The sequence below is a fragment of the Haemaphysalis longicornis genome, unplaced genomic scaffold (genome assembly GCF_048455015.1).
Source record: "Haemaphysalis longicornis isolate Haplotype H1 unplaced genomic scaffold, Haemaphysalis longicornis Haplotype H1 scaffold_7, whole genome shotgun sequence".
NCBI lineage: Eukaryota > Metazoa > Arthropoda > Arachnida > Ixodida > Ixodidae > Haemaphysalis > Haemaphysalis longicornis.
The window spans coordinates 16,086,395-16,112,653 of NW_027526422.1; the positions used below are offsets into that span (position 1 = coordinate 16,086,395).

General features: G+C 47.6%; 1 protein-coding gene across 1 annotated transcript; it reads left to right on the top strand.

Annotated features, from left to right (window-relative positions):
• The first annotated feature begins 1,601 nt into the window (after positions 1 to 1,601).
• LOC144144586 (uncharacterized) lies at positions 1,602 to 22,665 on the top strand. The gene is made up of 5 exons (XM_077676088.1): positions 1,602 to 1,733; positions 4,474 to 4,578; positions 11,492 to 11,533; positions 13,462 to 13,515; positions 21,667 to 22,665. The coding sequence occupies exons 2-5, from the start codon at positions 4,528 to 4,530 to the stop codon at positions 22,234 to 22,236; spliced, it is 717 nt and encodes a 238-aa protein (XP_077532214.1). The 5' UTR covers positions 1,602 to 1,733; positions 4,474 to 4,527; the 3' UTR covers positions 22,237 to 22,665.
• The last annotated feature ends 3,594 nt before the right edge of the window (positions 22,666 to 26,259 follow it).

The following is a 26,259-nucleotide window of genomic DNA, read 5'->3' on the forward strand; positions in this document are numbered from 1 at the left end:
CTAAGATGAATTCTACGTTTCCTAGTCAGAAATGTCTGCGTGACAGACCATTACTACCGCAGAACAACTACAATATTTATTTTGAGAACCTTCAAAAGAAATTACACCCACGCCTGTTTATATAAATGAATTAAAACCTTGCCAACTGTCTCACGCCAGTTGCGGGAACCACATAAAAATATTGCTCGGTGTCACATTCATTTTACCACCTCCAAAAAGCGGTCCCAATTTCTTCGATGAACTCGGCCCCAATTGTCCAGTTTTTTTTTTTTTTTCCTCCTTTTTGATCGGACGTTCTCTGCCGATGCAGGACAAAGCGAGGGCAGCCCCCACACAGCCGGTAAGTGCACAAGCCGCTGACTTGTGTTCTTAAAAGAACTCTCAGTAATCAATGCCGGCGGGGATAGCGTTGTAAATTAAATCGCTTTTAGAAGCAGCTTGCTTTGTGTAAGTTTGAACTCAGCGTTGTGGAAGTATGAACGCATCGACTACAAAACACAATATAAACTATAAATAATGAACCGTTAAGTGTTTTTAACGCTGCTATAACTACCTACTCAGGAAAGATTTTCGTGTACTCGTACGCATGCAAGTTTTCGACACCACGGCTTCCTCCCTTTTGCTCAGAAGGCATCCTTTCTTTGTAACTAATCCTTTGTGCAATGCGTTTAGTGTTCTGTTAGGATAGAGTTACGAGGACACCTTAAGAAGTCAAATAATTTCGTGAATTCTGGCAACGTATTCTTCCATTCCCATCACCCCCTTTCCCCTTTTCGTGTACTCTCATTATCATAATCATCATCATCATCTTGTTTGCGACAGTATTCAGATCAAGGGCACAGATTTATAAATAAGGCGTTGTCCAATACACCATTGCGTATACACATGTTACTCTGTGGGTATGCAACACTTTGAGCCTAAGATTGTTAGCTTTGAAGCATTACGACGCCAACCACTACCCGCAGCTTTAAGTATAATAAGAACAATGAGTACATTTTTCTTTTGGGTATCGGTTCACAACTTTGGACGTCAAAGCGTGACGTTAGCCAAACGAAATGCCAAGCAACGTCATGTTCCTTACTGTTGACATCTCTGCAACCTCACAAAATTTGGAAGAAGTTACACGATTGGCAGGTCGGCCGTTTTGCCGTCAGCTTAGCTATCGAATTGGCGAATCGAAAAGTACCCAGGGTTGTTGTTCCTGAACACTGTGTGCAGTGTGGTCCACTGTTAAATGTAACCGCCGAGCGTGTAGCCGCCGCGCTCCGCGAAGCGCCGGCGCCGAGAATGGGCGAGAATAGGACAGCCGGCGCATGCGCACTGACCCAACGATGCTGGAGCAGCCGCGTGTCGTCTGCTACGGCGCGCCGTCGTGCCGCTCAGCTTCCGAAAGTTGTGAAATCTCGCACTCGAAAGCTGAATCGAAAGATTTAAAAGATATACATTTTTGCTCTCGCTGTCCAAATAAGTAAACTTTCTTGCAGCCTTTATTTCTTTGCACGTTACACCAAAAAATTTAGCCTCCTCTTTTCGTCTATGATCGAGCCAGCATCGTATTTTATTCCCTGCCATTTATCTGACGTTAGTCTTGGCTCAGGCATCATGTGGAAACAGCTTAAAATTGGTGTTCGACAGAGCGCTGTTTTCTTGAACTCGCGTTTGGTTCATATTTTTTCGCCCGAGTACAATGCGTAGGCAATAAACACAGCCAGAAGTAAACACGACGAGCTCATGTAAGCTCGTAGACTGTAAGAACTAGTGTTATTGTTTGTGAGGTTGAGGTGAACACAATACGGAACTGAAATACCTTTGCGGGTTTCGCAGCGAAGAGGGCGCGTTGTACCAAGCGACGCCTTACCAAAGACATGTTCCGCACACCAACTTGCTGCCCTGGATGCTATACAGGTAAACCTGGTTGTAACGAACCTCTATGTGACGAATTCCTGGATTTAACGAAGTTTTTCAATTCCCCATTGCCAACCCCATTGAAACCCATGTGTTCGCGACCTCTTTGTAACGAAGGCGTCGCGACGGTTAACCTTGATATAACGAATTCGCTAGACTTACGGGCCATTGTTTTTTTGCAATTTTTCTGAAAAATCGGCTAGAGAAGTGCACTAATTTAGCGAACTTCGCCCGCACCGCAAACTAGAGTGCGTTTCCACGTGTGAGTGCGGTGTCGGTTAGATGCTAGGCCTGCCTGTCGGCGTTTAGTGGCGCGTCTCAACTGCTATCTGTGGTGTTGGTTCGTCGGTGATGAGTTCTGCTGCCACAAAACGAAAAGTTCTGTCTTTGCAACACAAGCTCGCAATTTTAAATGCCGTCTCCGCCAGTGAGAAAGAAGAACGTCGCCGCCCGGTTGAGTATCCCAGGTACCACCGTCTGAACAATTTTGAATGCGGAAAAGAGCATCACGTTCGCGAAAAGGCACCCTTTCAGCATCAGTTTTGTCCTTGAAATGGGTTAAGGCACCGAAAAGTGTCAAAGGCGATAGCTAAGTTACGTTTGTGAAGTCGGAGGTGAGTGACGTTGCTTCTTTTGGAGGGCCGTGTATTGTCTAAGCTCGCAGGAAAGCAGCAGGCGAAAAATCACGCAGTTTTTTACCGTGAAATAAATCCTTGAGCGAGAGTTCAGTCACTGATGTATAGCATTTTGGTTTAGTTTCTCCACATGTAACGAAAACATGCATGTAGTGAAAAATTGCGAATTTTTGTTGACTTTGTTATATCCAGGTTTAACTGTAACTCTAACATGCATCATTTTGATGTGTGAATGTTGTTACTCTCACACGTTCAATATGCAAACAACAATTAAGGGAACAGGACGAGTGAGATAATTTTAACTGCCTATGACAAAAGCATCGTCACATGGGGGAAACAAAGCATATACATAACTTCGTCTTAGGAACCTCTAACAATTTCAAACTGGTGTACACATGGTGCCTGAGCGCAGGCTAACGTCACATAAGGTGCAGGGAATAAAACACGATGCTGGCCTGGTCGTGAATGAAAAGAGGAGGCTAGGATTTTTGGTGTACAGTTAAACCTGGAAATAACGATGTTGACAAAAATTCGCATTTTTTTTCGTTACATGCAGGCTTTTATTACATGCAGGTTTTGAGTTAAAGCTCGTGGGAATGAGGCAGAAATAAAACCAAAACGCTAGAAATCAGCGACGCTGAACTCACCCTTCAAGGATTTATTTCCCACTGAAAAACTGCGTGATTTGAGCTTGCTGCTACTACACGGCCCTGCACTCCGAACGTAACTTGTATCACTGTTACATTTTGACACTTCTCGGTGCATTGACGCGTTTCAAGAACCAAAATTATGCTGAAAGGGCGCCTTTTTGCGAACTTGACGCTTTTTTCCGCACTCAAAATTGTTGAGGGGATGCTAATGGGACACAGTACCGGGCGGTGACATTCTTTCTCGCCGGTGGAGACAGCATTTAAAATAGCGAGTTTGTCCTGAAAAGACAAAACTTCTCGTTTTCTGACAGAAGAACTCGTCACCGACGAACCGACACCACAGACAGCAGTAGAGACGCGTGACTACACGCCGACAAGCAGGCCAAGCACCTAACCGACACGACACCGCACTCACACGTGGAAGCGCACGGCAGATTGCGGTGCGGGCGCAATTCGCTGGATTAGTGCATTTCTCCAGCCGATGTTTCAGAAAAATTTAAAAAAAAAAACACATTAACTCATCAGCGTAGTGAGTTCGTTAACCGCCGTTAACCGCCGCAACGCCTTTGCTACATATTGGTCGCAAACACATGGGCTTCAATGGAGGTAGCAATGGGGAATTGAGAAACTTTTAATCCAGGAATTCGTTACGTACAGGTTCGTTACATCCACGTTTTAAGTGTAATAAGAAATGAATTCATTTTCTGTTACACTTAAACACTTAGGTGTGTAAGAAAATGTACTTATTTTTACAACGAGAGCAAAAATATACACTCCTTTTTTGTCTTTTGATTCAACCTTCGAGTGCGAGATTTCACAGCTATCAGGACCTGAACGGCACGACGGCGCGCCGTAGCAGACGACACGCGGCTGCTCCCGCATCGTGCGGTCAATGCGCATGCGCCGGCTGTCTCCGATTCTCGCCAGTTCTCGTCGCCAGCGCTTCGCGGAGCGAGGCACCCACGCGCTCGCCCGTTCCCTTTAAAGCCATGAAGAGAAAACAAAAGTTTGTTTTATTCGAAAGATTAGGTGTTTCATAGTACCCCAAGCGCTTTCCCGGAAGCAAATGATGCTTTATTCACTGACAAATAAGGCAATTTAAGCCAAAATTTTAAATCTCCCGCTAAAATTGCACATTTGGTGACGTGAACAATGGCGTCATACGAGCCGGTCCATGAAACAGATACTTAGTATGTCGACTCCATATAGCACCCATAATTTATAGCATATAGCATCCATATAACAGCACTGTACATCGTGCTGACTCTAACGCGTCACTGCAGGTAAACTTGACGCGTGCACTGCGCGTGTTCGTGACGTGGAACTACGTGTCGCTGATGTTCTGCTGCTGCTTCAACTTGGGCGGCCTACGGTATCCCCCCAAATGGGTGAGTGAGACAGGGACGAAATCGAAAAGTTTTGAGATCTATACAATATCTAGTCGGACAGCCTAAGTGACTTGGCCCGTTTCGTTAAAAGGCCAAAAGCAACAATAATGGTATCTCTTCTATAAGAAGTTCCTAGTCAGGAAGCTCCGTACTAGATATTGAGGGTGTGAAAATGCCCGCGCACCATCCTGTCCCAGGCGGAAGAAGCAGTTATGAATCACAAATAATCGGAATAAGGATTTTTTTACTTGCAGAAAAAAGGAAGTGACGCTATACGATGGATTTCTGCCGGGCGTTTGATAGGTACACGAAAGCCTTAGCGATTGCGCCACCGCAACACGTTCGGAGCATGCGCTTTAAGCATGTATTCGCAATTTCCTGGATTCAGCGAAGCTTGTTGTTGGTCTAGTTGGTTAATGCCTGCGGTAAAAAAGTATAGGGCGCTAAGCGAACGAGGACGAACAGAGAAACAAACGACATATGCAGGCAACATATTTGGCACCTGTATAAGCGCTTGTTTCTCTCTTCATCCTCGTCTGCTTAGCGCTCTATACGTACTTTTTTTACCGCAGTCATGAATTCAATATGGTTGTCCCTCCGACACGGTATCAAGTTGTAGCGTTGTTCCGCCGCCATGAGGTGCTGCGTAGCAGGCTTACGCTGCAATGAAACCGTAAAATTTTATCAGTAATCTCCATTTCAGGCAGCTAGGCGTGAAATGATGGGCACGAAATCATAAAATATTTACAGCGAAGCCGTCCTTGGCTAGGACGGAAGTAATTACGGCGTCCAAGCGGAAAAACCCGATGTGGGAAAGCCAGATTACGAAGACCGAGCTTACACCGACGGGATCATAGGGCCTCCATATTTTGAGGCAAGACGGCTTACAAAGATCAGTCTTACACTGATCATGTCCTAGGGCCTTCCTATTTTGAAATAACACGGCTTACATTGCCCCTAAAAAATGTCTACCCACAATGCATTTGCATCCTGAAGTGAAGCCGACTTTATTAAAATTGATGCAAGCTTGGTTTTTGTAAGCTGGCTTTCCCACGTTGCGTGTTGCTCAGTGAAGCCTACTCATAAAGAAAAATGTCATGCGAATTGGGCCCGATAAAAGCGACGCGAGTGTGATTGTCGACGGCGTACCGACTAATGCGGCTTCAGACAAGCGTGCCTACCCCGAAACGGCACGTAAGCGACGAGCGAGAACCTACGATACATATTGTGAGTCAGAGCAAGCAGCGAAGTGCCTTCGGTGCCAAGGTGCCCAGGTGCAGACTTCGAAAAGTTCATGGGCGCCAGTGGCGTAGCCAGGGGGGGGCTAACCGGGCTCAAGCCCCCCCCGAAATTTTTCCGTCCGCCGCCGTGCTGCCTGTTATGCCTGGTACGTCGCCTGTGAAAAAAGGGGCATAACCTTCGGACGTGCTACTATTAAAAACATTCACGACTGAATGCCTGTCCTGACGCATATGTGCTTACACAAAACGAAGCGCCCAGGTCAGGATAATTGCGGAGGGGTGCAGCTCCAAAAACGATCGCGCCTTCGGGTAAGCTCAGCCCACGGGACGCCAAAGGCGTGCGTTGTGTCCCTTTGTGTGTGGCATGTCGCCACACAGAGAATAATTGCCCGGCTGAGTCGTTCTCAGCAGAGGAGATTGACTCGTCGCGGTATGGCCGGGGAAGCATGGAGTGCGCAAAAAAAGAGGGACCGCCGGTCATTGATGGGTGAAGACTGGCACCCGAAAGGGAAAAGACGATCTTTGTATGCGTAAGCAGAACCACGTGTAAGGGGTGGTGGTTCTGAAGGAAATGATGGGTCTGCGTATTGGGTGAGACGTCTGCTTTAGCTGGATGACTGTCGGAGGAGGGGGGGGGGGGCGCAGAGGGCCTTTGTGGGTGAGGCGCAGAGCAAAGTATGCCCCTCTTCTGTACGTCACCCCTTCTTTCTTTTTCACGTTTCTGTGGAGCCCGGGAGGGTGTTGGCGTGGGATAATTGTATGGTCTCAGCTTGCGTGCACTGCATGTTCTCTACTGAAAGCGGTGTTCCGGACAGACATTTTCTCCTTCGCGATTAGGCAGATTCGTTCGGCGGTATTTTTCGCTAACCTAGGAATCTGGGGAACACCCACTTGACAAAAAGGGCGCTCTGCTGCTCGCCGAACGAGTCTCAAAGCGCGTTTACATGAATGTGACAGCAGCGTATCGCATTGGTTCGTCGAATCCGGCGCGGCTTTATTGTAAGCGCGAAGGCGCGACAGTCACCAGCCCTACCACGGGCAGACGGCGGTCGCGACAGTAACTTAGACCCGATGGCCATTTTCGACCTCGGTCACAACTAAAGCCCCTCCATTGCGTCCACGGCTGCTTTTTGCTTGGGCGGCGGCTCCCCAGAGCTGTGTATATTCAGGGGCCTGAGTCACAACAACGCCCACATGGGAGAACGGTGCAAGGGCAGAAGCGCCCTGGCTTTGGGAAGCTCACACTCGAAGTGCCATGCAACACACAAAAGAGGTCGCAATTGTAAGTCATTTTCTTCCCTTGACCCCTGATTTATCCTTGCGTGATCACTGCATCTTTTAATATTTAAATAATCGCTTCCTAATATTTACACGACGTCACAGTACCTTTATGTCTGCGAGCCAAAAAATTATATCTCCTTTTATTTCTAATGCAATTTTTGCGTTTGAATTGGTTGTTGAAAGGAGCGCCAGCTATGAACCAGATAGGTACCCTTCAAAGAGGGAAAACGTAAATTCTACTCATATAAATGCTTAACTTTCCTATGATGCACAGAGTTAACGAGGGTTACTCAAAGCGTATCGGGACAGCGTTAAGTTCATGAAGAGTTACCGCTGTCCATGAAGTACATGAAGAGTTAAAAATATATTTGTGTTCGCTGCAGCTTTAGTAGTTTGCTTCATCTACATTCACACAACTCAATGTGAGGTAGCCGCTGTCGCATGGTGTGCCCGTTATCGGAACTTTTGTTGCCGCGTTTCATACCGACGCGCGCACTTACTGCTGCACCCAATTTTAAAATCATCATAGCAGTTTGCGCAAGTGAAGGACCTTCGTACTGGTGGCGAAGAAACTAAGGTGCCTTTCTAGTAGAATTTTCCTTCAGCTCTTTTTGGCCTTTTTTTGAAGTTTTGTGGGCTCAAGAGTATCGTTCTTTCAATGCTCAATCGATTTGGCATGATGAACGAATGTCGCAATTAAAAAAAAACAGGCTACACACCACAGGCCCTCTCAAGAACACCAGTACACTTCCGCCCCCCGCCCCACATACGGGTGCGCGCTGAAGTGATTTTGCCTGGATCCACTACTGTTGTACGTCTTAAAATATCGCGTCAAGTGAATTTCGAGCATTACTTAAGTAACCGAAATGACCGAGGAATTATCACTGTAAAGAATTTTGCAATTTTTTTCCAATGTATTGTGTCGTAGCCTGAAACCATGCTTCAATTTGAACATCACGGTCGCTGTACCACCTTAACTGTACAATTACTGTCCGTTTTATGCAGAAATACAGTAGTCTGTGGCATTTATGTACGCGGGGCCATGCCATTACGCATGTTTTCTTGGTGCTGCGGGCAACAAAATGCTGACTCATTTCGAGCATCAACCCAAGCCTGAAGGTCATGTGCAGCTTCCCACTCCACCCTGTTTTCTGGTGGACCAAGGAGCGTCCCAACATAATAATATATTTCCATTTCCGGAGTCGCTAACGAAAACTGCAAAATTTCTTTGCGTCCTCCAATGCTATTTTATCGTTTACGTTTAAAACCGCCAGAGTGTGCTCGGCTCAACAATGGCAGCGCACGCGTCTACTAAACAGTATGTCCTTTCAGTAATGTTTGAAACCAGAATGGTAGGAACTCATTATAATTCTTTCCTGAGATGTCGCGACAAAATTCCAAATGCAGCAAGGTTTTGCTCAACTTGCATGCAAGAGTATGGTCAAACAACGCCGTCTTTGCGTTATTACTTGTTCTTGATAAATTTAAAGTTCGTTATTGCATTGAATAGTGAACTTTGCAGTGATTTGCTCTACCTCATCCAGGAGTGGTACTTACACCTAAAGGGGATTGCCGCCCCACAAAAGTTACTGAATAGTACACTCCTTCAGGCAGACTGTAGGGCATTTACCCGCGAAGCATTGCAAACTTGACAGAGAATAATGCAAGTATTTCAGAACACCAAGCCCGAGCTCTTTACAGCGGAGTCGACATTTGGGCGTACCGAAACGTTAACCGGATTGGCGATGTTACAAAGCACCAGCTTCTCATATCTGCCTGGCGTCCTTAGAAGCTGAGGTGGACTGCCTCACAGAATCAAAACAGAAGCCGAAATTTCAACTGACATGGCTTGACAGTACCGATGGCTTAATTATTCCGCTTTGCGTGAGGGCTAATCCTACCATGTTCGTGTAATTTTCGCCGTTAACAGCGCAGTTCTCGCACGTGATGTCTGTGTAATTCTTGTGTGCATAATTCATAGCTGGCGTTTTTTTTTTTTTTTTCATAAGATAAAACTTGCGCTACGTATAACGTAAGTGCATAGACTCTGTGTATTCTGCACAAACTTTGCTCCATTGGCCTTACACTGGAAGATTCTGTACGGGCGCAGAAGGCTTATAAGCAAAACAAATTATGCATTTAAACATCAACTAAATAAAAAGATCCCATTTTTACGGCCTACGTAATTTTATTGCCGATGTCAAAGACACCATACTACACATGTTGAAATAAAGCAAGTAATCACATGAAACTGTGACCATTTAGTGCAATGCCTGCGCGATGTGCCCGTGCTTGCAATGTAAGTCCCGTGTCACGGGCGCAGATACAAATACAATCACAATCAACACCAATATCATGAGAGAACCTTAAAGGGCCCATTTAAAGACAAAATACAACCTAGTTCAATTTAATAGCACTAGCCCTCGCACAGCTCCATTCCAATCACAGACGTTTCTTTCAACCGAAGAAATGCAACAAATGTTATAAATTTTCAAATTGTGCGCTGCAGTGAATTAATATGGGCAGGAGTTATGTATATAGGCCAGCACTAAAACGTAGTTATGAGTATGTTAACTGCAGGTTAGAATTCAAATGATAAGATCAATGGAGGCCCAATCGCGCAATCATGTTCCTTGGCGGTGACTTAGGTCGTTGGGCCAATCGTACATACAAGATCCTGTGATGTCATAGTGAAATCGCCGCCGGGAAGTGGGCGGGGATTCGCCAATACTTCAAATGTTTAATTGACTGATTGATTAATTCTAGGGTTTAACGCGCCGACACAACGCAGGCGATGAGGCACGCCGTAGTGGAGGAGCTCCTGATTAATTTTGACCACCTGGTGATCTTTAACAGCGCCGAAATCTCGTACATACGGGCGTTTTTGCTTTTCGCCTCCATCAGAAAAAGAGGTCGCCGCGGCCGGGAATTGAACCCGCGTCCTCATGCTCAGCCGCAGAACGCCCAATGTTTAATTTATTATGTCGATTATTCCTTTGATTAGTTTGAGATAGAACTGGTATCATTGTTATTGGGACAAGACAGTCTTTTTAATGAACGACAGTCTTTCTAATGAACCCAACATGTATTTTATCTTCATAGCCTTTAAGGGCGCTTGCAAACTCCCGCGCTTTTTTTTTTCTTTCGGGTGGGGGGGGGGGGGGGGGGCGGTGTCGAGGACAACCTTAGCCCCCCCCCGAACAAAAATCCTGGCTACGCGCCTGATGGGCGCTGTTACGATCGGCGTATTGGCATTACGACGACAGTCTGCAATATTATCGGGTTCAATCACCCAATCCTCCCGTCGTCCAATTTTCGCCAGTTCCCCCCCCCCCCCCCCCCCACCTTCCCTAATCGACAGGGAGCGACCAGGCTTTGTGCGCAAGGACGCGGGGGCGACTGACGCTGCTGCTGGACACAACCCGCTTTCAACTGCTTCGCGGTAACCCAAGCGCCCGCCGAAGAGGCAAGTCGCAATGAGCGAGAATGTTGCAGGGAGAGATGGACAAAGGCGTAGTGCAGCATTGCTCTTTCGACGGCAATCTTCAGCTGCGAGCCGCGCATCGTGGGGCCCCTTTGCAGTGGGTCCGAGACGCCGCTATTCAACGAGCGCGCGACACCGGATTACCGACCAGGCCCAGGCGTCCTCCTGTCGCTTCAACCTCGGATGGGCTTCGACTTTAGGAATATTGCACCACCGAAGTCAACCGGACGCTGGCCTGTGCGAAAGGGAAAGTGCATTCTCTTTGTAAGTGTGTGGCGTCAATTTCAGTGCAACGGATTTTCGTGATTGGTGCGTTCCTGAAGCAGCGGGTGAAAGAGTGAAAGGGGGCGGACCCTACCTGGTTATTTAATCTCGCGCGCGCAGGAGCGCAGAACCCTGTTAACTCACTCAAACTCTATGTAAATATTTGTACATAAAGTTTCTTTCTTCGCCCTACTCAGCCCCAATGTTTGCCCCAACTCCGGAACAATGGACGCCATCACCGGTCACGCTACCAGATCCGCAACAGCGCATACGCCGGGTTCCGAAGAGACTTTCTCGATCGCCATTTCGGCTAAATCTACAATGTATGCGACAGCCTGTGGTTCGATAACGACCTGTACGCAAATACCAAAGTCCGACGCAGACTCCCCCAACGCCCTCACTTTCGCTGGAAATCCACCTTCACAAAGAAAAAAGGTGGATGATTTTTTTTCTGGATAGAGGAGTTTTGTTTAAATCCAGAGCTTTTTAGGGTGGCACGTGTACGTTTCTAGACGTATTCTCCCTTTATCCAGGCAATTTCTCGCATGGTGTGCCTTTAGCATTATGTAATTTGGTGCTATGTTGGGAAGGCAAACGGGTTGGCTGTAAGTAATAACAAAATCTTCTTCGTATTTCTTTACAGTACCAAAACAAGGACGCAGACAAGCTAACCTGGGACGACAAGGTGAGTTCCAGTGATTGCCTGCATAAAAACTTCGCTTACAAACGTAACACGAATGACGGAAAGCGTGATCTGTACTGCCGCCAGTGCCTGGAAGCGATAGTCATCGGATGCGAGGTATAATTTTCTCGGAATGCTTACGGCGACACGTGCGGAATGGTGATGGACGCGTCCACGCACGCCCAGCAACGCTTTGCAGGTTTCTTATCGCGGCAATCTAAACCATAATAAACATTGTACCACCGCACTGCTCGAAGGCATTGCCCGAAGGTTTGACATATTTGTAACGACGGGGTGACAAAGAGGCAAGTGCTGCATATAGTGTAACATGGATATATCGAACTCCAAGGGGATCGCGAAATAGTCCGATAGATAGATAATGCGAAATCAAAATACACCTATCTGCAGATTATCTGATAACTCCGCACATCACTGAGAGCTTTCCGAGATCGTGACAAACGGTACCTTACCTATCTGTTCCTTAAAGCACGGAAAATTCGAACTACAGCGCGACACTACAGCACCTTATTTAGCATGAAAAAGGTCTGAGAGCTTTGCTTGTTGCTTCTTCTGCGTCATAAAGTCCACCAAATTGTCTTCAAGATTACGAACATGGTACAAATGAGAAAATCCGGCGCTGTTCATTCTGCCACAAAAGCGGAGTACAATTCTGACGCAAGCTGGGCTGCAGTAGGCTCTTCGAAACATCGTCACGGCGGCCAGCCGATGGTAGTGTCAGCATCTTTGTCATCGGTGATGTCCGCCACAGCCTGCACATCGCCGACAGCACTTACGAACTCGTGTGCCGCTGTGCATTTGGGACGGCACATGGAAATGCTGACAGCTCTCCAGATTCACTCTCAAGGCACTCGGTGCAGTCGTCTTCAGTATCTGAACGCCTCCCTTTCGGAACCGCGCAACAAAGCCACTTTGCACACGACACGCTCCGGAACGGCCGCGGCGGACCGTGCTGGCCGTGCTGCCTTTGCCTTTACGTCAGGGTTGATACGCAGTATCGCGCTCAGACACTTTTCGAATACCTCTGCAACCGACATCTTTTCGCCGGCCTGTACCCGTCGAATGATGTCCGCCTTCGTCGCTCTGAAACGCGTGCCGTAGACAAAACAAACATGCACCACGCCTCATCATTCTTCCTGCGCGAGCCACCACTGGCAACAGTCCGAGCACGGAAACCGAGCGCCTCCGGTTGGTTTCCCCTCCTTTTTCATATCCTCTCGCACCCAATCACTTCCTGCGTTCTCGCTACCATGCTAGCATGCAAGTCGGTGCTGAAAGCCACTGAAGCGACAAGACGTCGCCGATGCCGCCTCCTCCTCACCAAGCGCGGCAGCGCCCGCGATATGTCCTCCTCATCATCATCACCTCCATATTATCAGAAGAAGCGCACTTGCAGGGGAATTTGTGGCGCGGCGTTCGATATATCGAATGTGCCTATGATCGGAAGGTCGATATCTGCGTACTATAGTACTATACTTTTGCTTGGGATTTCCGAAGGGATGTTTGCACTTTTCGATATAGAAAATAATTTGATATATACGTGTTCGACTGCACTGTTCATTTTCCGGCGCAGAAGCTGTTGGTACGCGTAGCCTCTGCGTGCTCTCTCAAGGATAGCATATAAACGCCACCGTAAATAGCGCACTGCCACCGCGGCGATCGGGAAAAGGCGTAATAGAGACCAAGGTGACCTGCACACCTCATATCTGCAGCCGTTGTAAGCATATCGAGAGTGTTATCACGCGCCCGGTTACTATAGTTTCATGGCGTAAGCGACTCACGCGTTCCGTCATCCGCGTTAGGTTTATGGACGCCTGCACATGCGGCGATAAGATGCAAATCACTCCTCCTATTAGTGTTTTCGCTGCAAACAGTAATGGAAATGGGATTCTTTTTATTTCTTTGGCCCGCAGTTCAAGTTTACGATTATTTGGGCACCTCTGATCATCTTTGGCGCCGCATGGAAGGTAAGCGCATGAGCTATTTCTGGAAACTTGAACCACATCGAACTAGTAACATACTTGCGGAAGCAGTGGGTAATGATGTTATCGGGCACATGTTATTCCTAGCAGCGAGAGATTACCGGCGGGCAACGAAATACGGAATTAAAAACATATAAACGCTGCCGGACCGTCATGCGGACACTAGAAGTACATCCTAATTTAAATAGCTCACAGAAGGAATGGACCAGTGCTTTCATAATTTGCTACAACTGTTTTTATAGGTTGCTCCTAGGGTTGCCACCTGCCCGGTTTTGGACCGGCCCTACCGGTTTTTTAAACAGCGGGCCGGTCGCCGGTCCATACTTAAAACCGGCCGTCGTTTGGCCGGTTTTTTGGCCCTTGTGCCGTGATGATGTCCGTTTTGGCGTTTCATAAGCGTCAATTCAGTAACTAAGACGATAAATATGTGTCGACAAGCTGCTGAAAGACGCGCGAGCAGAGAAAATACGCGGGCGAGCGCGCTGCCTAAGATGGAGGGGTACCTAAGGGAGGAACAAAAGAACGAAATGCTGCCGCCGCGGTCCGCAATTGCGGTTACTTTTCAGTGAAGCACATACAGAGAAATAACCACTCTAAATAACTTTCAGTACAAACGTTATGGTGATTTCTCTCTAAGAAAACGCTAATATAAATGGCACTGCATGTCAAGAACATGTTTTTTAAACACAAATTAAACATCCTATATACCAAGCCCCTTCTCCCCCGGAAGGCCGGTTTTTAAGTGCGAATGCACTTTATAAGCGACCCTGAATTCCGGCGACCGCCGTCCGTCCACATAGCAACAGCTGCGGGTGCGCGCGCTCCTCGTCTTCCTTGGCAACGGGGGGAGATGGGCGCGCGCTGCCTGGGCGCTGACATGGCACATACCCACGTGGGGTATTGGCCAGGAATCGGGCGTGAGAAGGGCTAGAGTACTGACACGAAATTTCAAAGCTGAGATCCGCTCTAGCAATCAAGTACAACGACAACACAAATAGGTGTCTGTGCATGGCACATACCCACGTGGGGGATTGGCCAGGAATCGGGCGTGAGAAGGGCTAATGCACCCGCTTAAAGGAGTACTGACACGAAATTTCAAAGCTGAGATCCGCTCTAGCAATCAAGTACAACGACAACACAAATAGGTGTCTGTGAATAAATGCATCTTTCTTTCTTTGTAGTTGTGTGTGTGTGTGTGTGTGTGTGATCTCTCTTTCGCGAACATTACCGAACCGTGCAAATTCAACTCGTGCATTCGCACTTTCACATTCTTCCCCTCGGGGAAATGCGGGGAAATTTTTTTTCCGGGCAAAGGTGGCAACCCTAGTTGCTCCTTGTAAGGTAGGTGCGACGATTCAAATTAGTAAAGCCCCAATAGGACACTGAGGATAAGTGCAAGCATAATTAACTTGGTAAAAGTGTCTATTGTGTGGCCTGTATTCAGATTCCTTTTTAAGGATATTACCATGCATGTTTCCAGAAGAAGATTGTGTTCAAAGGTGCCGTTTTAAGGCGAAAGTCTTTGATTTAAATGTTTCATAAAACGCGTTGTGATGTACAGAAAATTTTGTGGTACAGATGATTGGAGAGCGAGCCTGGAAAGAGGAAAGAGCACCGCTGCCGGAAGTGGGTTCTGAGAAAGGGCGAGTGAGCGGGCTAGCGGAAAGGCCAGAGGAGGGTAGGCCGCTGTCGCACTTGCAATAGGTGACCGGTAAAAAGCGCGAAGGCTCATGGGTGCATTGTTTTCTCCCGCGGAGAGCCGCCACTTCCGGTTCGGGAGCTCTCCTGGCCTCCCGTAGGCCGTCGTTTTTCACGTGTGTGTGCTTGTTGTTTATCTGTTTCCACTGGGGAAAAAAAACGCTCATGCATCGGGAATTCCATAAATAACAACTATTGACCCTACTAGGGGTTTATCTGACAGGTAAGCACCCTGTGACAAATAAACACCACGCACACACGCGCCTGACAGCCGCCGGCGCACGCAGGCGTACGGGAGGGCAGGCGAGATCTCGAACCGGAAGTGGCGGTAGCAGACGACGTACCCATGAGCCTAAGTTCTAAGGATCCGCGTAATTTTAACACGAATATGTTTTATTCCGGGATACACGGATTTCACTGGCGTCATATCCGTCACGGAAATGACACCAGTACAACGAAGCAAGCGGCCTGTAAAGGATGCACCGCTGCACACAGGATCTTGCGGGGAAGTACCATTTAGTACTAAAGAGCACGTTTCGGGTTTTCGGGTTTTATATTATAACACGAAAGTGTTTTACGCCGGAATACATGATTTCACTCAGTGTGTCGAACCGAAAAAAATACCGGTTCGGTTACGGTTCTGGTTCAGGTGAAATCATTTCGTTCCGGTTCAGTTTCGGTTCGACAAAATCACGTACCGAACCGGTTCGCGAACCGGTTCGATGAGTTCAGTTATGACTGAAACTAGAAAAAACAAACCTTTAGTAGTTTAAAACGACAGTCAAATCAAAATACAAACAAAAATTCAAAATGCTGCTGTTCCCCAAGGGCAGTGGCGCAATCGCAAAGCAAACTTCAAACAATTACGAGATTTGATTGATTGAATAAACTTTATTCAAGACAGCAAGCGCGATGTTAGGGCGCCCGCCCGGTGAGAGGCGTCCTCAGTCCAGGATGCCTTGAAGGTGACCTTCCTCAGTCCAGGATGCCTTGGAGGTGACCTGCTCGCGTTGCCCTAGAGGGGTCGGAGCTGGCCAGCAACTCCACCCAGTGCTGTGTGGTGATGTTGGGGAGTGGCGGTTGGGCAGGGGTGTTGGGGCATTCTATGGTAATGTGGTAGAGTTCCCATGTTTGGACAAAAGTGACACGTGGCTGGGTATTGGGTAGGGAACATGGCGTGGTACAGTGTATTGTGGGGGACGGGGTTTGTCTGCAGCTTGCGTAGTGTAACTGCGTCGGTCCTGGAGAGAGTATGGTGAGGAGGTGGGTATTTCTGTCGTTGTAGCCTATAGTGGGCGAGGATATCGGTGTATGTGAGGAGAGGCGTGGGCAGGGTTGGGGGCGGGGCGAAGGGGAAGGAGTTATTAGGGCAGTCGGCAACGGCCCGGAGTACATGTTCGCGGGCCGTGGTATGAGCCGCTTCATTGCCTCCTAATCCCATGTGACCTGGAGTCCATACGATATGTGCGAGGGGCAGATGGAAATTCTAACGTAAAATTCGCAGGGCTTGATGAGAGATGCGGCCGGTGAGGTAGTTGCGGCAGGCCGATTGGGAGTCTGTTAGGATCGTGATATAATCTTCTGTGGTTTGTAACGCGAGGGCAATGGCGACTTCTTCCGCTGTGGTGGGCTGTGAGGTGCGAATCGTAACGGCGGTGAGTTCTTGTCCCTGGTGATTGGTGACGCTGGAAACAAAAGCTTGGGGATTGTATGCCGTAGCATCTACGTACCGAGTGGTAGTTTGTTGGGCGTATGCAGTCGAATGATGGTGAGCTCTGGCTTGACGGCGGGCGGTGTGGTACTCTTAATGCATATTGCCTGGTATGGGGGCGATGCGCAATTGCTGGCGGATTGAGAGAGGGATTCGTTCCTCTTGGTCATGGCGAGCTTGAGCTGAGTATCCGAGTGTGGTGAGTAGGTTCCGGACAGTGGGTGTAAGGGTGAGCCGACGTAGTTGCGTGGCTTTGTGAGCTTCGATAAGTTCTTGCCATGTATTGTGGAGGCCCAGTTGGAGTAATTTTTTGGTTGCTGTAGTAGAATGAAGGCCGAATGCTGTCTTGTAAGTTGGGCGGATTAGAATGTCGAACTTCTTGATTTCGGCAGTTTTGAGGAGTAGGTATGGTGTGCCATACGTGATGCGACTTGTTAGTAGTGCTTGGACGAGTCTCGTGGTGTCATGTTCTTTAGGTCCGTGTCGTCTTCGTGCTACTCGATGTAGGAGGTTTGTTAGCTGGGTTACTGTGCGCTGTAATGGTAGGATTGTTTGTGACCCGGAACCGTCGTGTGGGATATTGAGACCTAATATGCGAAATTGAGAAGCATGGGAGATTGCTTGTCCGTTCAAGGTAACTATCGGGAGAGAAATTTTGTCCTTGACGCGATGAGAGGTCCGTTTTCTGAGAGTCAGAATCGATGATTTTTCGGGTGCACATGTCAGACATCTTTGTTGCATGTAGTCTTGAATGATGCGGACAGCATGCTGTAAGGTGTCTTGTTGTTCTCCAATAGAGCCAGTGGAGGTACAGAGTGTCAGATCATCCGCATAGATGGCGTGTTTGATGTGCGGAAGGGCTTGCAGCAGCGGAGGTAGGTCTTTCGTTGCTAGGTTAAATAGAAGAGGGGAAATTACCGATCCTTGGGGCGTGCCTTGTGGTCGTGTAGGAAAAGGGGCAGTGCGTAGGTGGCTTAACCCCACTGTGGCTGTACGATTTGTCAAGAATGCTTTAACGTAGTTGTATGTATGTTGTCCGCAGTTTGTCGAATTTAGTCCGGCGAGTATGGCTTCATGGGACACATGTCAAATGCGCCTTTAATATCAAGTGCCCCAGGATTGTACAGCGATTGTGAGCAGTAAGGTGGTCGAGGAGGTCTTCTATTAGGTATAAGAGTATGTCTTGCGTTGTGAGGTGGGGACGGAAGCCAAACATGGTGTCGCGGAAGTGGTGATCATCTTCTAGGTATCCAGAGATGCGGTTGTGAACGAGGTGTTCAAAGAGCTTTCCCAGGCAGGAGGTCAGGGCGATGGGACGGAGATTGTCCAACTTGAGGGGTTTGTGGGGCTTAGGTATAAGGGTGATGTCTGCATGTTTCCATTCTGGTGGGATAGTGCCTTGCGCCCATTGTTCATTGAGATAGTCCAGAAGGTGATCAAGGCTAGCGTGGTCCAGGTTTCTGATGAGCTTATTTGGTATCTTGCCCTTGCCAGGTGTTGTATTGCGTGTAAGTTTGTGAAGGACGGCTTAGAGTTCGGATAGCGTGAAGGGGGCGTCCAATTCTGGGTTAGGTTGTCTGTGTACACGGGAAGGGGGAAGGGAGTCAGATTGCGAGCTTGCATAGCGTTGCATGAGGTCGTGGAGTATCGCTTGTTCCGAGCCCGGGTAGTTATGGATGAGGCGACGAAGTTGATGAGTTGTAGTTGTTTTCGTTTCTCGTGTGCCCATCAGCGTGCGGAGGATATGCTATGTTTTTCGGTTCCCAAGTGTACCTTGCAGCTTGTCACGGAACTGATTCTAGTTCAGCCTGCCTAGGTGTGCGGCGTACGTCGGCTGCTTCCTTTGTTATGCGTTCGATGCGTTGGTTGAGCTTTCGATTAGTGCGGTGTTTTTTTCAAATTACGAGATATTAAATAAACAGATTAAGTGGCGACGATTTACCACCTGCTTTCTTGCCCAGACTTTATGTTGTCCTAGCGACTATTCATAAAGCCACCGCCAAGAGATATGATGGTGGGATATATTTTCTGCCCTTTCCATTTTCGTTCAAATCGCAATCGTCGCTATGGAATCGCCCATCACGCTAACCTTGAAGCCTTAAATTTAGGCCTACGTATTGACGCGTTCAAATACCAGCGCTTAATACCAATGGCGCACTTTTTTTATATTTGTAACAAAACAGAAAAATCCTAAAACAGGCACATAAATACCACCAATGAATGAGATTACTTGGTCACCCTGAATAATATGTTAGCTGTCACCTTATCGAATGTGTTAGCCACACTTTTGTTTAAAGTACGCTTTAGTTAACGCTCAGTTACTGCATTATTGCTCTGACCACTGCAATTCCTTTTGCGATAGCTATACCGGATGTGTGCATTACAATCAGTATCTCATCGTACCGCCTGACCCCCGGCCATCGTTCCGTTTATGCTGCACTGCGGAATCTTATAACAGATTATGCTGTTACAAAATGAAAGGAAAATTTGACGCGCGGAGCATGAGATGGGACCTTTTTGGGTAGACGCTCTTTAATTCGTCCACAGCAGTACTCCCCTCCGGAACGAGTAGCAGTAGAAGTAATGTAGCGAGTTTGGCAGTCAGTACAAGTGCACCTTCGAAAAAAAGCAAATCTTAGAGACAAAACTGCAGAACAAGCAGAAAAGATGATCGCTGGACGAATGGGGCAGTGTGAGGTACCGGCCTGCCTTTCTGCACGTGTCATCTGCTTTATTACTGTTTCTGCTGCCAAGACAAGGTCGAGGGCTGCAGTTTCTTGCCAAAGGATTAAGTGCACACCTTAACAGTTTTCCCTGACATATCTGTTGTTATTTGTATCTGTAAAAAACGGAACTTGTCCACTGTACTGTCCTCAAAAACTGACCATGGAACTCACTTCTTTCGCATTGATGACACGTTTGGTTGTGAAAGACAGAGCAAAAAAAAGTATAAAGCAATATCCACGTTCTTGTGCTTTTTTTATTCGGTTTTGCTTTTTGCGTAATGTTTTAAAACAACGTGATTCACCTTTTATTTTTTGTTGTTTTCCGTGTAAACACATTTAAAAAAACTGGTGCATATAATGCCCCGTGCTATATCTCTGCTCCGAGGCGCAGCTTATGTTGCAGGCCGGCAGACTTATTTTAACCAGCTGGTGATATTAAAGGTGGATCAAAATCTCGATACACGGACGTTCTCGATTTCCATCTACTTCAGAACAATGGTCGTGGGGAAGGGAGATCGAGGCCACTTGTGGTCAGCAGCAAACGGCTTAGCCACTGAGCAGCTCCTGCGGTCACACTTGTCAAGTATTAACAATTTGCAGGTGTCGAACCTTTTAAACAAATTATGAAATGCAGAAAGTTTGCACACATCAGGTGTGGACTTTCGCTGTTGCGCAGTGGAGCACTCCTGCAGCCTGATTGCTCCAATAAAGTCGCAGCCAGGGAAGGGCAAAGTCGTTTTAAATCCCGTGCAAGGTGCCGAGAATTACACTTCGTTTGATCAGCTTGCACTACGCTCGAGCTTCCAGCAGCAACAGACCATTGCTAAATTGGTGCTCATTCATTTCCCCTGCCATTACATGGAGCGTGATAATGTTCAATTGTCTGGAGGGGAAAGTGTGCGAGCGGGTACGAAGTTGATGGTACGTGAAAGAAAAAAAAGAACAACGGTGGGTCGAACCGTTTCAGCATGAACCGGTAACCGGTATTTATTTTTTCGGTTCAGTTCTGGTTCGGGCTCAGCGTGCTCAAAAAATAGCGGTTCGGGTTCAGGTTCAGTTCCGGCAAAACTACCGGTTCAGTTCCGGCTTTTCGTTCAGTTCGGTTTCGGTTCGACACCCTGCTGAAATCATATCCGTCAAGGAAATGACGGAAATGCACCTTTGTTGAAGCGACCCACCAGCAGGACGTCGCTCGCCAAGTACACCCACAAGAAAGCCGCCGACCCGCATATCATGCTCAGCTGCATATTTCACCGCACATTTCACTTTTGTGTTTTACCGATTCCTATGACAGGAATCAGTGGCTTTGACTGTTACGACAGGTGCAAGTACATATAGATCTAATGTTTTCCTAGCAAACATATCTAACTTAACTTCCCCGTAAACAGAAAGTCAAAAACAAAGGCGTAACACGTTAAGATTGAAATCGACAAAATTGCTGTAGCATCAAACGTCACTGCGCACTGGTGTTACGTCATCGGTCCGGCTGGTAAGCCAGCCGCATAGTGGCATGGTGTTGTTCTCTTCCAAGTTATAGGAGGCAGCCAAAATAAACCACTGAACTTCGCAAAAAAAAAAAACTGCAAGAACCCGCCGCGGTGGCTCAGTGGCTAGGGCGTTGCGCTGCTGAGCACGAGGTCGCAGGTTCGATGCCTGGCTATGGTGGCTGCCGCGGCGGCCGTTTTTCTGATGGAGGCGAAAAGCAAAAATGTCCGTGTGTACGAGATTTCGGCGCACGTTAAAGATCCCCAGGATGTCAAAATTAATCCGGAGCCCTCCACTAAGGCGCGCCTCATCGCTTGCGTTGCGTCGGCGCCTTAAACCCTACAATCAATTAATCACAAACTGCAAGAGTTGACCTACATAAAACAGTCTTTAGTAAGATTTGACAACTTCATTTCATTATCTCTTGAATATCTAGCTGGACCAATACTTAAGCCTGCACCCGCGGCTGCTATAACCCACTTGGCATGGACGTTTTTCGGTGTGTTTTTTTCGCAGTTGTACTTCGCGGTACAGCTGTACAACTTCTACAATCTGTACAAGACGACCGAAGGAAGGACGTTCGACGAAGAAAGTCCTTCGTTCGTGGTTTCTAGCAGGACAGCAGAGCAAGCGCTTTTGGACGACGTTGGAGCAGAGAATCCGGCTAATGTCAGCGGCGCGGAAACCGCTGCAAGGGCGAAGTCCGGTGCAGCAACGCTTGTAGGTACGAGGTCCATTGCAACATGTGTGCCGTCGCAAGTGTTTAGTAAGCGGCCGCCGGGGGACAAGATGACACCAGTTCCACGAACGCCCTCCAAGGCCCGGCAAACACGCAGTCGGCGCCCACCGCCACACTCCACAAGAAAGGACGCGCGAACGGCCAGTACAACCGCTGATCTGACGAACGTCGCAAGCGCCTCAGAGGCGCCCGGAAGTCCGAAGGAAGCGGCCAGTAGACGAGCCTCCGAGGCACCTGTTACGGAAACTCCCAGTACACCAGCAGCACCGAGGACACCCACCAAGCCTCTGGAACGCGCAGGGAACGTGGGTCGCACTACTTCGCGAACAAAGCGTAAGCCTGTTTAACAGCAGCATCACTGCATGGGACAAACGCTGACTACGACTACCGGGGACAGCGGCTTCCGCCAAGCGATTTGACGTAATACATAGAGCTAACTTTTGAAATGCCAACTTCAATATCTTCGCTGATATTCAGCTTGCCAGCTTCAAGGAATGTGCCGCCGGCTTTTGGAGGCTTGGCGGACGTTTTATCAAAAGCGAAGCCGCAGCTGGAATAAACTAATACACGCGCTTCGTATTTATGGTATTTCCAAAGCGCTTTAGACGGCAACGGAATCGAAGAGCCTGGGAAGACCCCTTTTCCTGGTAACATTTCCTGGTAACATTTATTTCAAGGATTTCTGCGTGTGCCATCTCCGCAGAAGAGCATGCATGCGGACATGTGTAGTTTTATTTTTGTAATATTTTTATAAATCATCTAGAACAACATCTCGATTCCAGTCATTACAGTTTATTCTGATAAAATTGGTTGTCCCCAAGCCTGCCTCTTTTATCTTAACCTTGAAGAGTTGATAGTACTGGTAATATCGTATCGGCGTACCGCGTCATTTGGCGAGTTTTCTTTCAGGTCATGAAAATATTTTTTGCATTCCTATAAATGTTCAATACAGTTGCCTCATCATGATGAAAGCCAAACTGGGTTCGCCCATCAACTGTAACACATTACACACACCGTGTTGCTCATATCAGCCGCTACATCTCTCGCCGTGGTCTTCATGCGTATAAGCGCCACTTGCCGACATTTCTGCCGTTACTGGCAGAAGCTGTCGTTAACTGGTTGTCATAGGAAGATAGCAGCTGATAGCAAGACCGGGACGGAGAGGTGGTGGTTGAGCGTTCTGCAGAGGAAGCCTGCACAATCCACAAAGTAGGGGCTTTTAAATGCAGAGCATTTCTTTAATTCGCACTGTCACCCGTCGTCCCTCGGCGTTGTCCGCAGCCAGCCGGCGAGGCGCAGGTCCGCACCCCTCCCCCTACACTATAAAAAAAATAATAGTTATCGGCGCCAGGTTTCGTTGTCCGCAGCCAGCCGGCGAGGCGCAGGTCCGCACCCCTCCCCCTACACTATAAAAAAAATAATAGTTATCGGCGCCTGGTTTCGATCCCACGACCCTGCGGGCAGAACGCAAGGTACATGGTGCTCTTCCCACTGCGCCACAAAGCCGACACAGAATCAAAGGCTACGAACGCGCCTTATATCCTTGACTCAAACTACGTCAAGAAGCTGCTGATACAACGCATTCACTACCTGCGGGGTGGAACGCGAGGTATACATGGTGCTCTTCCCACTGCGCCACAAAACCGACACAGAATCAAAAGCTACGAACGCGCCTTAAATCCTTGACTCATTCAAACTACGTCAAGAAGCTGCTGATACAACGCATTCACTACCACCAACTCCCCAAACACTAAACGTTAACGCAATACACCCACACCCTATGCGACGCATTTACTCGAGTCCCCCTCGCGGGGAGATGGGCCCAATTTTTTTTTTACCTGAACTGGTGCAGATTAGTGCAGTGTCGTGCAGACCAGTGCAGAGGGCTACTGGGGATATAAATTAGTAAAAAAAATCAACATATGCTTCACTGCTTGCACCAGTGCAGTCAGTTCAGGGAAAAAAATGCCTCTATTGATGGCGAAAACACGTCACTCTTTAGCCTCTTCGGCAAAGGCCATTTGCACACCATGAAAGAAAAGCTTAATGACTTGAAAACTGTGCCTAAAATGACATACAATGCAAGCATCCGTGTCACACCAGTCATATAGTTTCATACTAATATATACTACAGGGAAATCTGGCGCCAATGTCTAGGGGAGCCACACTTCGACAAGCGTTCCGTCATAACCGGGCAGGCACGTTCCACTTGTCCTTGGCATGGCTCATGAACAGGCTGAAAAGTTGGCTCTGGCTGAAAAGAAGCAACAATATTACTGCAGAAGGTTCATCGATATTGTTTTGTTGGCTGGAAAAAAAGCAACAATAATACTGTAGAAGGTTCACCGAATTCGTTTTGTGATTTTAAATTGAACCCCCAAAAAGAATAATTTGTCAGTGATTATGTAGAAGCTTCATGCACGATGAACAAGAAAAAGATGTTAGTTTTTTTTTTTTTTGTTGATTTTGGCTTCGAGACAAAAAAGAAGCCACATGGATAGCTAATCTAAGTAGACGAGGAGCATCGCTAGCGGCAATGGCACCGCCCTCGGCGGCCCGCGACTGCAGCGACAGATATCCCTCTAGTATATATTAGCACGAAACTCTATCACACCAGTCACGCCGAGCGTCTTCTGTACGCACGGTGCTTCAAGCTCTCGCGCAGTTGGCTTCCTGTACCCCAAAACAGCAATTGCAGGCTCTGTCTGTGTGCTCAAAGCTGCTTCTTTCTGTCGATCCCCTATTTTGTGGCAGTCTCCAAACTTCACTGCCCCATTGGCTCACTGTATGCCGCTTCGACACGCGCCTCAACTGGGGTTTATCCAATGAGCCGTTACATCATGGTCTGAACCTTTGGTGACAGAACGCCAAACGTCAGCCATTAAGCTGATAAAACTGGCAATGAAAGGTTTCGCTTGAACATCGCACTTATTCCTGTCGTGCTGGACGTCCAACCTGGCACCCATTACATGACGTGAGGGAGGCTAATAAGTTATTAGAAGAACACCCACTAATCCGTCGGGTTAATGATGTTCAATGGATGGATACCAGACATGAGCACAATCCAGGCAGTAAGGACTTGTGTCATGCTTGCTTTCTGTATTCAAAGGGGCTTCGAGGTGTAGACATCGACAGTCGATCGTCTGCGTTTTATCCGATGCTTATATGGCTAGGGTTCCACATTATATAAGTGTACAAAAACTCCTGAGGCACCACGTGTCTTTGAGGCTTGAGGCGTTGAAAAACGGTCATCCGCTCCGGTGTTTGTGCTATTATCAAGCGGTCACCAAAGAAGTCGTGCGCCGTTGAAAGCAAGATTTGTTTCTACATAGTTATCACTTTTACAGTCTCATAACTTGTATACGCACTTTAGATTAGTTAATCCTTCTTGTATCAGGCGTATAGCCAACTTGATATATTCTACAATATTCAGTCAGTTTCCGAACGTGTTAGAGGGGCTTCATACCCAGGCTAAATAGCGGTTGTAATTCGTTTGCGAAGAAGCCCCCCCACCTCCCCCTTTTCTTCTCGCGGTAAAAATATGTGGAGAACCGGAGAAAGGCGCGCTGCTCAGGCACGCGATTGCATGCGGCATAGTGCTGCTTGCTGGACCGTTGACCTGGTTCACTGAAGGATTGAAAAAAAAAAAACTAGCGAAAAAAAGAGGTTAACGAAAAGGGGATAATGTATAGCGCACACGGTGGACTAGCGGCTGACATATACTTGAAGAAAAACAAACGATACAACCTTGTGATAAACCATTGCCAACGCATCCGCAGTGCTGCAAAGTGCACATATTTTGATAAAAATTCCATCGTTCTACTTAATTTCACCGCCACACCTTTCGCTCAGCCTTGTAGGAAGACGATCTCAATCACCGAGGAAAACGGAAAGAACACTCATGCAATTTATTTCCTGCTGCTTACGGATGTGGAACGCTTCAAGTATTTCCATGTTTTCTTCTTGTGGAATTGTATTGTAGTATTGTGTAATTCCTGTCCATATGTGGGCTGCTACGGAAGGGAACCGGACAATTCCATGTGTGTCCGCTCTGGTCCTTGCAGATCCATTCATCTCTAGATCCATTCATCTCTAAAGTATTAACTAAGAAATTAACTAGGAAGTACACTCAATCCCAAAATTGCAACCGTTTTATTCATGCATAGTTGCGTCTGTTGAGGTAAAACGCACCACAACTTCGCTGCTCGTCGTTCTCCTCAGAGTTATATAGGGCTGGTGTTTTCTTTTTTGCTTCGGAATGCTTCCTAAATGTGTGAGCCAGAAAGAAAGGTTATAGCGACGCAGCATCGTATAAAAGTGCGTTTACTTGCTATAGCATATGATCCCAGTAAACGAAAGTTCCACAAGTA